Source organism: Diaphorina citri, unplaced genomic scaffold (genome assembly GCF_000475195.1).
Source record: "Diaphorina citri unplaced genomic scaffold, Diaci psyllid genome assembly version 1.1 scaffold385, whole genome shotgun sequence".
Classification (NCBI taxonomy): Eukaryota; Metazoa; Arthropoda; class Insecta; order Hemiptera; family Psyllidae; genus Diaphorina; species Diaphorina citri.
This window is the reverse complement of record NW_007377820.1, coordinates 195,538-209,842: the sequence shown is the minus strand read 5'-3', so window position 1 is coordinate 209,842 and position 14,305 is coordinate 195,538. Positions and strand designations below refer to the sequence as shown.

General features: G+C 38.7%; 2 protein-coding genes across 2 annotated transcripts; both read left to right on the top strand.

Annotated features, from left to right (window-relative positions):
* Positions 1-775: 775 nt before the first annotated feature.
* On the top strand, positions 776-14,292 carry LOC103508300. The gene is made up of 6 exons (XM_008472843.3): positions 776-1,010; positions 12,568-12,857; positions 13,100-13,257; positions 13,467-13,739; positions 13,874-13,889; positions 14,156-14,292. The coding sequence occupies exons 2-6, from the start codon at positions 12,713-12,715 to the stop codon at positions 14,290-14,292; spliced, it is 729 nt and encodes a 242-aa protein (XP_008471065.2). The 5' UTR covers positions 776-1,010; positions 12,568-12,712.
* On the top strand, positions 3,526-4,655 carry LOC103508301 (leucine-rich repeat-containing protein 23-like). The gene is made up of 3 exons (XM_026822933.1): positions 3,526-3,555; positions 3,695-4,061; positions 4,519-4,655. Exons 1-3 carry the CDS (start codon positions 3,526-3,528, stop codon positions 4,653-4,655), a joined length of 534 nt encoding a protein of 177 aa, XP_026678734.1.
* Positions 14,293-14,305: the final 13 nt, after the last annotated feature.

Genomic DNA, 14,305 nt, shown 5'->3' with positions numbered 1-14,305 from the left:
GGACTGTGGGTGTAGTGTAGGTACGCATTAGGAAATTTTAAGCAAATTTTACTTGGTTAGACCTAAAATTTTGCTCAAATATCGCTAATTCACAACGATCTAACGATAGACAAAGTTGGAACATTGAGATGGGAGACATATCGTTTAGGTGTGTACCGGGTTTGATACTCATGTCTACTACAAAGACATGTTTCCAGTCGCCAAGAAATTTGATGTAACTATACTTAGTAATTTCACGTCTTGTAATTTATTTTACAGGACATGAACAACGGTAGTTTGTACTGAGCGACGTGAAAATCTGAGATTGAGGTTAAGGCGTTCTTCAAGGATAATTGAATACTGTCCACAAAGTCTGACCGGCACATTTGGCGAAGAAACTCGCGACTTGCGTCAAGATGACTTTTCCCGGCTCTCCAGACAACACGCCCCCCGAGCCGCCTTTCGCGTTTTGTATTTGAGGTCCCCAAGGAATTGAGCAGGGTACTCCAGGTATTTTATGCAACGGGAAACGGCTTTCGGTTTAATAATCTTGTGGAGAGAAAGGTGAGGATGGAGGTGAGAGAGAGGGAATGAGGAATGAGGGGGTGAGAGAGCGAATAAAAAAAGGAGGAAGGGACGAATGGAACGAAAGAAAGGGAATGAGAGAGAGGGATGTCGACAAAAGAGAGAGAGGGGGAGGGTAAAGATGACAGGGAAATGAGAGAGAGAGAGAGAGGGGGAGAGGGGAGAGTGGAAATGAGGGAGAGATTATTTTACAGGACATGAACAACGGTAGTTTGTACTGAGCGACGTGAAAATCTGAGATTCAAGGATAATTGAATACTGTCCACATCAAAGTCTGACCGGCACATTTGGCGAAGAAACTCGCGACTTGCGTCAAGATGACTTTTCCTGGCCAAGACTTCTCCCGGCATAGACGACTTTTCCGGGCTCTCCAGACAACACGCCCCCCGAGCCGCCTTTCGCGTTTTGTATTTGAGGTCCCCAAGGAATTGAGCAGGGTACTCCAGGTATTTTATACAACGGGAAACGGCTTTCGGTTTAATAATCTTGTAGAGAGAAAGGTGAGGATGGAGGTGAGAGAGAGGGAAGGAAGAATGAGGGGGAGAGAGAGCGAATGAGAAAAAAAAAGGGAAGAATGGAACGAAAGAAAGGGAATGAGAGAGAGAGGGATAACGACAAAAGAGAGAGAGAGGGGGAGGGTAAAGATGACAGGGAAATGAGAGAGAGAAGGGAGAGGGAGAGTGGAAATGAGGGAGAGAGAGACAGATAGGAGGGTAAAGAGGAAAGGGGGGGATGAGACAGAGGTAAGGTGAGAGAGAGAGAGAGAAAGAGTGAGTGAGTACCGAGATATTTCAAAAATTTAATAAATTTAAATATCTAAAACTAGGGTAAGATACCTGTCTTTTAGATATCTATAAATAAATTCCATTATTCTCTTGACATGACAAATATTTTCATCCTTTTCCTTCTTCCCTCTTCCTCTCTCCCCTCTTCATCTCCCTCCCTCTCTGTCAGTCTTAGAGGACGGAATATGACTTTTATCTTTGCCTCTTTTTCTAAGAATTAGGGATAATAATTGTCTAAATAAAAGAGGGATTGCTCTTTCCTTGGCTCCAAAACAGCATGGTACCTTAGTTAACATCACGAAGTCAAATCTTGAAAGTAGGTATGTAATATGGTGATACAGGTAAAATTACCTTTATAGCTACGCTTAATAGAACTTCAAAAATCTGGTGTAAACATCACACGACATTCCTTATCCTATTGAATGATGCTTATTTGAGTGTTTTTTTTTTTTTTTTTTTACCTCTAATTTTTACAATACCTCTACAAATTTTCTGTAACTCACCGCTGCTAGCTCGGGCCATACGAATAGGGATTTTACCTCCGAATCTTTGGATAGGTATTTAAGCCCCAATCTCTACATTTCTCACACTACGTCGGAGAAGACCGAAGCATATTTTCTGTAACTCACCGCTGCTAGCTCGGGCCTTACGAATAGGGATTTTACCTCCGTATCTTTGGATAGGTATTTAAGCCCCAATCTCTACATTTCTCACACTACGTCGGAGAAGACCGAAATCTACATTCTCATGTTTGAACTACGCCAGAAAACGGTAGAAAACCGCCAAAAAGCGGTCAAAATACCGCCAACCGCAGCACCTATCTCAGCCAAGTTTCATGTCGCATCCTTGTCAAATTTGACAGCTACATACCAAATTTAAAGTCTCTAGCTCTTACCATTCTCGAGATATTTTGTTTACAGACAGACAGACACACACACACAGACAGACACACACACGGGCCAGTGGCTGAAACTTTGGATTTAGGCTCTAGGGACCTCAAAACGTGTTTTGGCACTAAAAACTAACCATCGAAAATTTGACCCGATTACATTACTTTCCTTCCTATAGGATAAGGAAAGTAAAAATTTGACGATTAAATATGAGAAGTGATGAAAAAAAAAAGAGAGAAAGAGAGAGTCTAGTATTTTGAGTAAGAGAGAAAAGAAAACTAAGGTAAAGAAAGACTTGGGGAGAAGTAGAGGGAGAGATAGGTAAGAAAGAAAGAGGGAATAAAGCGGTCCCATGGGAGCCATATCTTTTCTACAAAAGAATGCTTAGAGTGGAGAATATCTAACATGAAAAATCACTCAAATTGTGAAAAATCCGTCTGACAACGTTAACGCTAATATACTTACCTGAATAAAATGGATTACTTGAATAAACACATACATAGGTATTAATCACAACTTCAGTATGCTAAAGAAATAGCATTACGTTGAGTGCGAAGGGAATCCACTCGTAAAATTTGTAGCCAAAACCAAATGTCAGCCCAAAGCAATCACCCTAGTTAGGGCTGATTGAGAGGCTGACGAAATACGCCGACCCCGTCTGTACACGGCAAAAGGCGAAGAAAAATAAGAAGAGATTTATAATCCACCCTGTAGGTTCTCAGATAACTAGTGGTTATACGGTTTGTTCACACTGTATAGGTATAAGAGTAGTGAGTTGATTCGTTTGGTACAAACTGTATAAAAGTAGATTCCCGCAAAGGCATTAGGAAACTAATTTAGACTCTTGTAAGTGAAATATTCCCCAGTTTTAAATAAGATTAAAAGTAAAGTTATGAAATAGGTAACTACAAAACTTATTACCTTTATATGATACAATGGATACACGTTCCGGTTTTGATCTTATCCGACTCGAGTTTCGTCCACCTCCGTGGACTTTTTCAAGGAAACTTATCATATAAAGGTAATAAGTTTTGTAGTTACCTATTTCATAACTTTATAACCTAGGATGTCTAATATAAACATATTTAATAATAATTCTAAATGTTAGCCCAGTAATTATAGACAAAGAGGTCAAAGCTCCTCTTTTTTGGTACCCACCTACACGGAACGAACTCAATCAGTGAATGTTAGCCCAGTAATTATAGACAAAGAGGTCAAAGCTCCTCTTTTTTGGTACCCACCTACACGGAACGAACTCAATCAGTGCCATTTAACCTGGCACTGAAATGTTACTGGACAGTTTAGACACCAGTGGAGTAAGTCGGGCATAATTTTATTATCGTGTGAACTTTTCTGCCCCCACACAGGTATTTCTGTACTTGCAAAACAATAGAATCTCCAAAATCCACGGCCTCGAGCACCTGGTGAATCTGGAGGTTCTCAACCTCCGCACAGGTATTTCTGTACTTGCAAAACAATAGAATCTCCAAAATCCACGGCCTCGAGCACCTGGTGAATCTGGAGGTTCTCAACCTCCGTGGCAATCAAATCGAGAGGCTCGGCCGCTCTTCCTTCCCACCGAGTCTGTCCAAACTCCACTATCTGAATCTGAGACGAAACAAGATCCGACGAGTCAAAGACTTTCGCCGATTGAAACGGTTGCCCTCGCTAACCACTTTGCTTTGCTTCGAGAACGCTTATGACAAGTATGGGGATGGGAAAGAAGTTCGAGGTCCTATTTTGGTTCATTTGAAACGGCTCAGACGTTTAAATAAGACGGAGGTGACGGCGGAAGAATGGGATGAAGTGGAGCGGCTCTTGGGTAAGTGTCCTCCAATCATTAGAGGTGCAACAAACGATAATTTTGTATTAGTCAAACTAGTTTTTTAGGTAATTTTTTTATCAGGGAGTTTTACTGAGAAATTTAATATTGAGTACCTCGCTTACCTATACTTTCACTCAAGAAACGTAACTTTACTCCTCCTTATTTTATTCACTTAGAAAAAAGCCCATTCAGATTTCAGCTCTTGTCTTTGTCATAAAGATTTCTGAAAATCCTAGTCTCGTGCCCGTCTTCATTAACATCTTCAGATTCTTCAGGTCCTATAGGCCGGGAACTCACTTCAGGTTTTCCCTGTGTCATACAAAACCTGAAATGAGCGACAGTACCTAATGGTCTTCTCAGACTCATAAAATGTCATCTGTTTTGATCCACTTATTCCAGATTATTTGATTCTTATTCCACTAATTCTTATCCACTCATTTGATTCTTATTCCAGATTCTTCATGCACGGACTCTTCAGCACCGGAAGAAGCGGCTGTGGAAGAAGATGTGGCAGAAGAAGAAAATGCTGCCGACTTCACTGACGACATTATATCCGTTGTGAGCTGGACTTTGGACAAGAATACTGAATAGATCACAAAAATCCACCAGACGACTTTTATGGTAAGTTTTTCAGTATTTTCTATGCTATAGATTTTTTTTTTTTTTTCATTTCATTTGTACTACAACGATCAACGTTCTTGAACTTGGGCTTAAATTATGAGTAATCTAAGATCTATCTAAATTTACCTAAAGCGTCTAACATAGTGAGTACTGAAAAACTAAGAAAAAAACATTTTTAATTCCATATCCATTTTCCTTGACCTTTTTTTGGGGCGAGACGCTCTGCAATTCATAGATAGGTACGGACAGACCTTTACATTTCGTTTTTAATTTCAAATCCTGGAATGCGAAGAATTTATTAAGGAGTCCAAGGAGTGTTGAATAAATTCCCGAGTAATCCCTCCTACTGATAGTGACAGTCCATTTCATCACACAAAGAAATCACGCTGTATAATTGTGGGATACAAAGCCAATTAAATATTAAAAGAAATGGAAATAAAGAACCTCCTAGCAATACAGGGCAGCAGGGCACACACGAAATGTACCTAGGAAAAACAAATGGCTCGGCACGACACACGGAATAAAAGAAAATGGAATTTTATATTAACTTCTAGATTTTGTTTAACTAGTGGACTTTTCTTTTGAACTTCGCAAAGAAAGTGGAAATGTAGGTAGGTACCTACCTCCGTACTCAACAAATAGTACCTAGGAAAAAACAAATGGCTCGGCACGACACACGGAATAAAAGAAAATGGAATTTTATATTAACTTCTAGATTTTGTTTGTATTAACTAGTGGACTTTTCTTTTGAACTTCGCAAAGAAAGTGGAAATGTAGGTAGGTACCTACCTCCGTACTCACAAATAGTACTTAGGTATCTGAATAAAGTATGGATCCATAGAAGACAAAGTAGGAGTCTAGATCTGCAAATTCTTCATTTCAATTTCACGTTTTTTTGCAAAACCATCTAAATCAGGGGTTCTCAACCTTTTAGTAAACACGTACCACTTGAAATTTTCAGAGATTTTGACGTACCACCTTATAGTTATATATGGCTAGCAAGGTGGAGGTTGCAAGATCGAGACCCACTTATGAGATTTTTTTAATGATGTTTCTTGATTCGTTCACGATTTTTTTAGTTTCTTATCAATTATTTTGATTAATTATAGTCTTAAAACCCCACCATTCAACATTTTTTATTGTTATTATTAATATATGACTGCGTAGTGCGTACCACCTAAATGTATCCGCGTACCACCAGTGGTACGCGTACCACCGGTTGAGAACCTCTGATCTAAATTATTCGGACGGATCGAAATCCCATCGTTTGTTTTCTAGATTCATACTTGTTTCATTGGACTTACCTACTTGATGGGTACTTTGTTCTTTCTAATGTTGAAAAATATTCCAGGGAACCATTATCACGTCAGGAATCGTGTGAGTGAATCCGTTGATGAAATTAGAAGATCGTGAGTCGTGAGGAGGTGCGGAGTTGTGGGATTAAATCTGAACACACACCTGGGATTCCGGGATATTAGGGGTGATATTGTGAAGGACAATGCGCACAATAGGGACGTTCTGATGATGACATATTAGATGGTGAAACGTGCGAGGAATTTAATCAAATCCGAGAAAAGCTTGTAATATGTGTAGTTGTAAGTTTTGATCTTGTGAATTTTTTTTAACATACCGTATAAGAACAACTATTTGATGTCTTTGAATATTGGTTCAGGATCTAGGAATTTTATGTCCTAGAATTCAGATCCTAAGAAATGTAAATACCAGCAGCAGGATTTGAATAGATCTGTTGCGCTTACTTGGGTGATGTTTCAAAGTCATAGAGCAGGAAAAATGAGGACCAACGGAATTTTTCTTTTTCTTCTTAGTTGTAAGTTTTGATCTTGTGAATTTTCTTAACATACCGTATCTTAACAACTATTTGATGTCTTTGAATATTGGTTGAGGATCTAGGAATTTTATGTCCTAGAATTCAGATCCTAAGAAATGTAAATACCAGCAGCAGGATTTGAATCATCAACAGGTTTTGAAGTTCCTACTACCCCAGTTTGATGTTTGATCTTAGGTATTTATTTAGCAGTTGGTAGGTTGGTACTCACACACGGTGCAAATATTGATAATACCGAAACGTATTGATCGGCACTTTTAGTCCGGTCAGTTAAATACTGTGTGAGAGAGAGAGAGAGAGTGAGTACCGAGATATTTCAAAAATTTAATAAATTTAAATATCTAAAACTAGGGTATAAGATACCTGTCTTTTAGATATCCATAAATAAATTCCATTATTCTCTTGACATGACAAATATTTTTATCCTTTTCCTTCCTCTCCCTTCCTCTTTCCCCTCTTCATCTCCCTCCCTCCCTCCCCTCTTCATCTCCCTCCCTCTCTGTCAGTCTTAGAGGACGGAGTATGACTTTTATCTTCGCCTCTTTTTCTAAGAATTAGGGATGATAATTGTGTAAATAAAAGAGGGATTGCTCTTTCCTTGGCTCCAAAACACCGAAGGTAACATCACGAAGTCCAATCTTGAAAGTATGTAATATGGTGTGGTGATACATATTATAGGTAAAATTACCTTTGTAGCTACGCTCAATAGAACTTCAAAAATGAGTAGGTATTTTTTTTTTATATATATATAAATACTTCATTTATTTTTATTTATAATATCTTAATATCATAGGTACAATAAATTGGAAAAAAAAAATATCCTTGATGACACCTATGCTGTTTTGATGGATGGAAATATATAGAAGTTACCTCATAGTCTGATTTATTTATTATAAGTATGTGCCAGGCTAATTATAACTAATTTACCTACGAAGTCAATAAAATCTTTTAAAAATTGGACGATTAAATATGAGAAGTGATGAAAAACGAGAGAAAAAGAGCGTCTGGTATTTTGAGTAAGAGAGAAAAGAAAACTAAGGTAAAGAAAGACTTGGGGAGAAGGAGAGGGAGAGAAAGGTACAGAAAGAAAGAGGGAATAAAGCGGTCCCATGGGAGCCATATCTTTTCTACAAAAGAATGCTTAGAGTGGAGAATATCTAACATGAAAAATCACTCAAATTGTGAAAAATCCATCTGACAACGTTAACACTGATACTTACCTGAATAAAATGGATTACTTAAATAAATACATACATAGGTATTAATCTCAACTTCAGTATGCTAAAGAAATAGCATTACGTTGAGTGCGAAGGGAATCCACTCGTAAAATTTGTAGCCAAAACCAAATGTCAGCCCAAAGCAATCACCCTAGTTAGGGCTGATTGAGAGGCTGACGAAATACGCCGACCCCGTCTGTACACGGGAAAACGCAAAGAAAAACAAGATTAATATTCTTCCTGGTTTGTTTCTATCGATTGAGCTTTCACTAGTCCATAATGATCCTTGAACGATACAACATTACAACCTCCAGCTAAATAAATACCTAAGATCAAACATCAAACTGGGGTAGTAGGAACTTCAAAACCTGTTGATGATTCAAATCCTGCTGCTGGTATTTACATTTCTTAGGATCTGAATTCTAGGACATAAAATTCCTAGATCCTGAACCAATATTCAAAGACATCAAATAGTTGTTCTTATACGGTATGTTAAAAAAAATTCACAAGATCAAAACTTACAACTACACATATTACAAGCTTTTCTCGGATTTGATTAAATTCCTCGCACGTTTCACCATCTAATGTGTCATCATCAGAACGTCCCTATTGTGCGCATTGTCCTTCACAATATCACCCCTAATATCCCGGAATCCCAGGTGTGTGTTCAGATTTAATCCCACAACTCCGCACCTCCTCACGACTCACGATCTTCTAATTTCATCAACGGATTCACTCACACGATCCCTGACGTGATAATGGTTCCCTGGAATATTTTTTAATAGCCTTTGGCTAGGAGCTTATCTTCCTTTGTATCCGACAATTATACAGCGTGATTTCTTTGTGTGATGAAATGGACTGTCACTATCAGTAGGAGGGATTACTCGGGAATTTATCCTTGGACTCCTTAATAAATTCTTCGCATTCCAGGATTTGAAATTAAAAACGAAATGTAAAGGTCTGTCCGTACCTATCTATGAATTGGGCGGGGAGGAGAGAGAGATAAAAAGGGAGGGGGGAGAGATAGGGGAAGGAGAGAAAGGGGGAAAGAAAGAGATAGGTTTCTTACAAAGAACCATTTTGATGTTTCTGGAAATTAAATACATCGGAAGAGCAGGCGGGGAGGAGAGAGAGATAAAAAGGGAGGGGGGAGAGATAAGGGAAGGAGAGAAAGGGGGAAAGAAAGAGATAGGTTTCTTACAAAGAACCATTTTGATGTTTCTGGAAATTAAATACAGAGTGAGAGCGAGAAAAAAAGAGGGGGGGAGAGAGAGAAGGAAAGAAAGACGATAGGTCAAAAGAAAAGGACAGAGGTTAGAAAATCTAATTGAAAAACCTCTTCAAGACCTGGACTAATATCCCTATATCTATCTTTCTCTTTCTTTCGCGTTTCTCTATCTTTTTTCTCAACATTCTCTCTTCTTTTTCCTTCATTGTAGAATGTAGAATCTAGTTCATATACACTTGGCAGTCCAATACCTACCAGAAAGAGAAAGAGATTTTCATTTGTTATTACACTTATTACCTTTTTTAGTCCGTCCTTCTTTCTCTCTTTCTCTCTCTCTCTCTCTCTCTCTCTCTCTCTCTCTCTCTCTCTCTCTCTCTCTCTCTCTCTCTCTCTCTCTTTCTGGTATTGGACTGCCAAGTGTATATGAACTAGATTCTACATTCTACAATGAAGGAAAAAGAAGAGAGAATGTTGAGAAAAAAGATAGAGAAACGCGAAAGAAAGAGAAAGATAGATATAGGGATATTAGTCCAGGTCTTGAAGAGGTTTTTCAATTAGATTTTCTAACCTCTGTCCTTTTCTTTTGACCTATCGTCTTTCTTTCCTTCTCTCTCTCCCCCCCTCTTTTTTTCTCGCTCTCACTCTGTATTTAATTTCCAGAAACATCAAAATGGTTCTTTGTAAGAAACCTATCTCTTTCTTTCCCCCTTTCTCTCCTTCCCTTATCTCTCCCCCCTCCCTTTTTATCTCTCTCTCCTCCCCGCCTTCTTTTTCTAGAAAAGAGAGTAGGGAGTATAGAAGTTTGCTTTCTGGAATACCTCTATTTATTTTTCTGAGAACCTAAATTAATTTTATTAGTTTGAAAAGAGGATCATCAAAGCCTTTCTAAGGTCACGACTGCAGGGGGTGTTTGGGTGTAGAGGGAGACACTATTTATCCATCGCGTTTTGGGTGCTAACTTAATTTCAATTTTGAAGATTTTGCTGAAAAACTTTTCAAGACCTAGGCAGTGGACACTGGACACTTTTGATCTGCATCCTAAAAGGAATCCCTAAGCAAAGTTTGAGCGACTTGGGTCAAAGGCTAACTAATAACTAAAGATCTGAGAATCGCAAACTCTTTTCGAGCTTTTTTCAAAACTTGGTCGGTCCTAAATAGAAGCCACAAGTATTAGGTACCAATGTTTCTCGATTTGCCCATGGATATTATTTATAATTAAATTAAATTAAAACAATTATTTATATTCATTATAGCTCAATATAAATTATCTAATTATTACCTAACTAATTAGCTCATTAAAATTAAATTATAAATTTCTTTAGATGAGTTTGTCTTTCCGACTACCTGGCGTTTTGAAAATGATAAAGGTGCTGCACTCTGTTAGAGAAACGCAGAAGCTCTGGCACATTTATTTACAACTGAAAATGTTCCGTTTTTGTTTCTCAAAATCCCACCAGAGTGCAGCTAATGTTTCATTTTTTTTGTTTTTTTTTTTTTTAGGGTTCGATTCCCGCCCGGGACGATCTTTATCCTAAGTAGGTAAGACAAGGTTCGTTCTCGGAATGGCATCCTTTCTCCTACCTAATCTCCTTCTCTCTTCGATTTCTGGACTATAAGATCTCTATAGTTGTTAGTTTCCTCTATCAAGCCTCCTATTAAGGTTTTATTTTTTATTTTATTTCTTTATTATTATTTTTTTGTTTCTCAAGTAAAATCCTACCTCTCACTTTCAATTTCCCACTTCTTAACTTACTGTACCTACTTACTCATACTTCCAAGTATAGTAAGCCCAAATGCTACGGATAATGTAAGCTCGTATACAATACGCTACAAATAGGTAAAAGCAGTTGGGTAAATACCTCCATAAAAGCTCGGTATTCCCTATACGCCTATAGGTACCGCACATTTCAAGACGCTGTGATATGCAAATGAGCCCTGGTCAATTTGTGCTACTAAAAGCTGAAATGCCCATCAGGTAAAACTTTATGTCCCGACGTTATCCTCCTTTGTATTAAGGTGCTGCACTCTGCTAGAGAAACGCAGAAGCTCTTGCACATTTATTTACAACTGAGAATGTTCCGTTTTTGTTTCTCAAAATCCCACCAGAGTGCAGCTAATGTTTCATTTTTTTCTTCTATTTTTTTTTAGGGTTCGATTCCCGCCCGGGACGATCTTTATCCCAAATAGGTAAGACAAGGTTCGTTCTCGGAATGGCATCCTTTCTCCTACCTTAATCTCCTTCTCTCTTCGATTTCTGGACTATAAGATCTCTATAGTTGTTAGTTTCCTCTATCAAGCCTCTTATTAAGGTTTTATTTTTTATTTTATTTCTTTATTATTATTTTTTTGTTTCTCAAGTAAAATCCTGCCTCTCACTTTCAATTTCCTACTTCTTAACTTACTGTACCTACTTACTCATACTTCCAAGTATAGTAAGCCCAAATGCTACGGATAATGTAAGCTCGTATACAATACGCTACAAATAGGTAAAAGCAGTTGGGTAAATACCTCCATAAAAGCTCGGTATTCCCTATACGCCTATAGGTACCGCACATTTCAAGACGCTGTGATATGCAAATGAGCCCTGGTCAATTTGTGCTACTAAAAGCTGAAATGCCCATCAGGTAAAACTTTATGTCCCGACGTTATCCTCCTTTGTATTCCAATCATAGTCCCGGGCGTTATTATTGGGGTCAAGATAAGCCCTTAGTTTCCTGGAGAGGGAGAGAGGGGAAGAGAAGGAGAGGAGGGGAAGGAAAAGCAGGAGGAGAAGGAAGAGAAGCAAGAGGAGAAGGAAAGGAAGAGACGAGAGGACAGGATAGGATTTCTAATATTCAATTTCTATGCTGATGACTGAGGGATGATAATATGGAGGAGGAGGAAAGGAAGAGACGAGAGGACAGGATAGGATTTCTAATATTCAATTTCTATGCTGATGACTGAGGGATGATAATATCCAATACAGGGTTCGATGCTCGACCTTTTAGTAATTTTTGGATGGGGAACAGTCGCGGAATTTAGAAAAAGACCAACCCTGTATATCTAACTTACAAAGTGAAAATGATTTTTATGCAAAGTACCTACCTAGGTATTTTGTAGTAAGTCTACCTTATGAATACAGACTTAGGTATCTACCTATTGAGTATTGTATCCAAAAAATCTTGTTCGTGCTATAATTTCAATAACCGATGTAATAGCCTGAAGCATGAAAGTACACAAATTTTCTGTAACTCACCGCTGCTAGCTCGGGCCATACGAATAGGGATTTTACCTCCGAATCTTTGGATAGGTATTTAAGCCCCAATCTCTACATTTCTCACACTACGTCGGAGAAGACCGAAATCTACATTCTCATGTTTGAACTATTTATTTATTTATTTATTTTTGAGAACTTCTTTTGCCTTTTCCTCATTTTACAGGGCATGGAATGTTCAGCTCTCTGGCAAATTTAAAATTGACTGGCCAGGATTCCCTCAGCTGGAAATTGGAAATCAGAAAAGTTTCATCAGTATCGAACTTTTAACATTCCCGCACTGTCTTGAAAGCACGGATTTCTAACTTCATCGGAAAAGCCTTTTCCTCATTTTACAGGGCATGGAATGTTCAGCTCTCTGGCAAATTTAAAATTGACTGGCCAGGATTCCCTCAATTGGAAATCAGAAAAGTTTCATCAGTATCGAACTTTTAACATTCCCGCACTGTCTTGAAAGCACGGATTTCTAACTTCATCGGAAAGATGTCAAAGCTGGGGCCGTCTAAGGATAAGACACTTCAGAAGCCTGCGGACTCTCCTGTAGGATCAGGAGACAAGAAGGAAGAAAAACCTATTGAAGATACCATTTTGTCGGAGAAGATTGCAGCGGAGTGTTTGTGTCTATTAGGTAGGTAAATGTGTATTACAAGATTTACGAGCGCGGTAGCACTCAGCCTCGCCAAGTCACAACATTTCCTATAGTTCTATACATATTAGGACTTGTTAACTTACGAGATTCGAAAATGTCTCAACACTCAACAAAATACTCAAAAAATAACCAGATGGACACTTACAGATAAATAACACTGACGGGATCTATAGATTTTAGTATAGGCTGACTTTCGATTGGTTTCAATTTGTTTGCTTTAGGTAACACCTACCTGGGAGATTCGTACGCCTACTTAAAGTTGGACGCTCGAGAGCGAATGTTGACCAACATCGACCTCATCGGATGTTATCAATACATCCAGTTTATCAATCTGAACAATAATCTCCTCAATAACCCTCAGCTCAAAGTTCTGGCCAAAATCCCTTGTGTGATTGTCCTGGAAATCAACGAAAACCTCTTAGAAACAACGGCAATCCCCAAACTACCATTCCTACAAGCGCTGATCATGAAAAGCAACCGGATTCGCCAAGTTGTACCATTTGACCACGAAAATTTGGGCTACATTGACTTGCAGAACAATCAAATCAGCAGCATGGATGATCGCTGCTTTCAGAAGTTGCAGCCAAAATCCCTTGTGTGATTGTCCTGGAAATCAACGAAAACCTCTTGGAAACAACGGCAATCCCCAAACTACCATTCCTACAAGCGCTGATCATGAAAAGCAACCGAATTCGTCAAGTCGTACCATTTGACCACGAAAATTTGGGCTACATTGACTTGCAGAACAATCAAATCAGCAGCATGGATGATCGCTGCTTTCAGAAGTTGCCGAATCTCTTGAAAATGTCGATTGGCAATAATTTGCTCACGACAACTGCCGGGATAAAGTGTGAATCTTTGGTAAGTTTAAATTTCTAAATGTTAGCCCAGTAATAATAGACAAAGAGGTCAAAGCTCCTCTTTTTTGGTACCTACCTACACGGAACGAACTCAATCAGTGCCATTTAACCTGGCACTGAAATGTTACTGGACAGTTTAGACACCAGTGGAGTAAGTCAGGCCTCTTGTCTTTGTCATAAAGATTTCTGAAAATCCTAGTCTCGTGCCCGTCTTCATTAACATCTTCAGATTCTTCAGGTCCTATAGGCCGGGAACTCACTTCAGGTTTTCCCTGTGTCATACAAAACCTGAAATGAGCGACAGTACCTAATAGTCTTCTCAGACTCATAAAATGTCATCTGTTTTGATCCACTTATTCCAGATTATTTGATTCTTATTTCACTAATTCTTATCCACTCATTTGATTCTTATTCCAGATTCTTCATGCACGGACTCTTCAGCACCGGAAGAAGCGGCTGTGGAAGAAGATGTGGCAGAAGAAGAAAATGCTGCCGACTTCACTGACGACATTATATCCGTTGTGAGCTGGACTTTGGACAAGAATACTGAATAGATCACAAAAATCC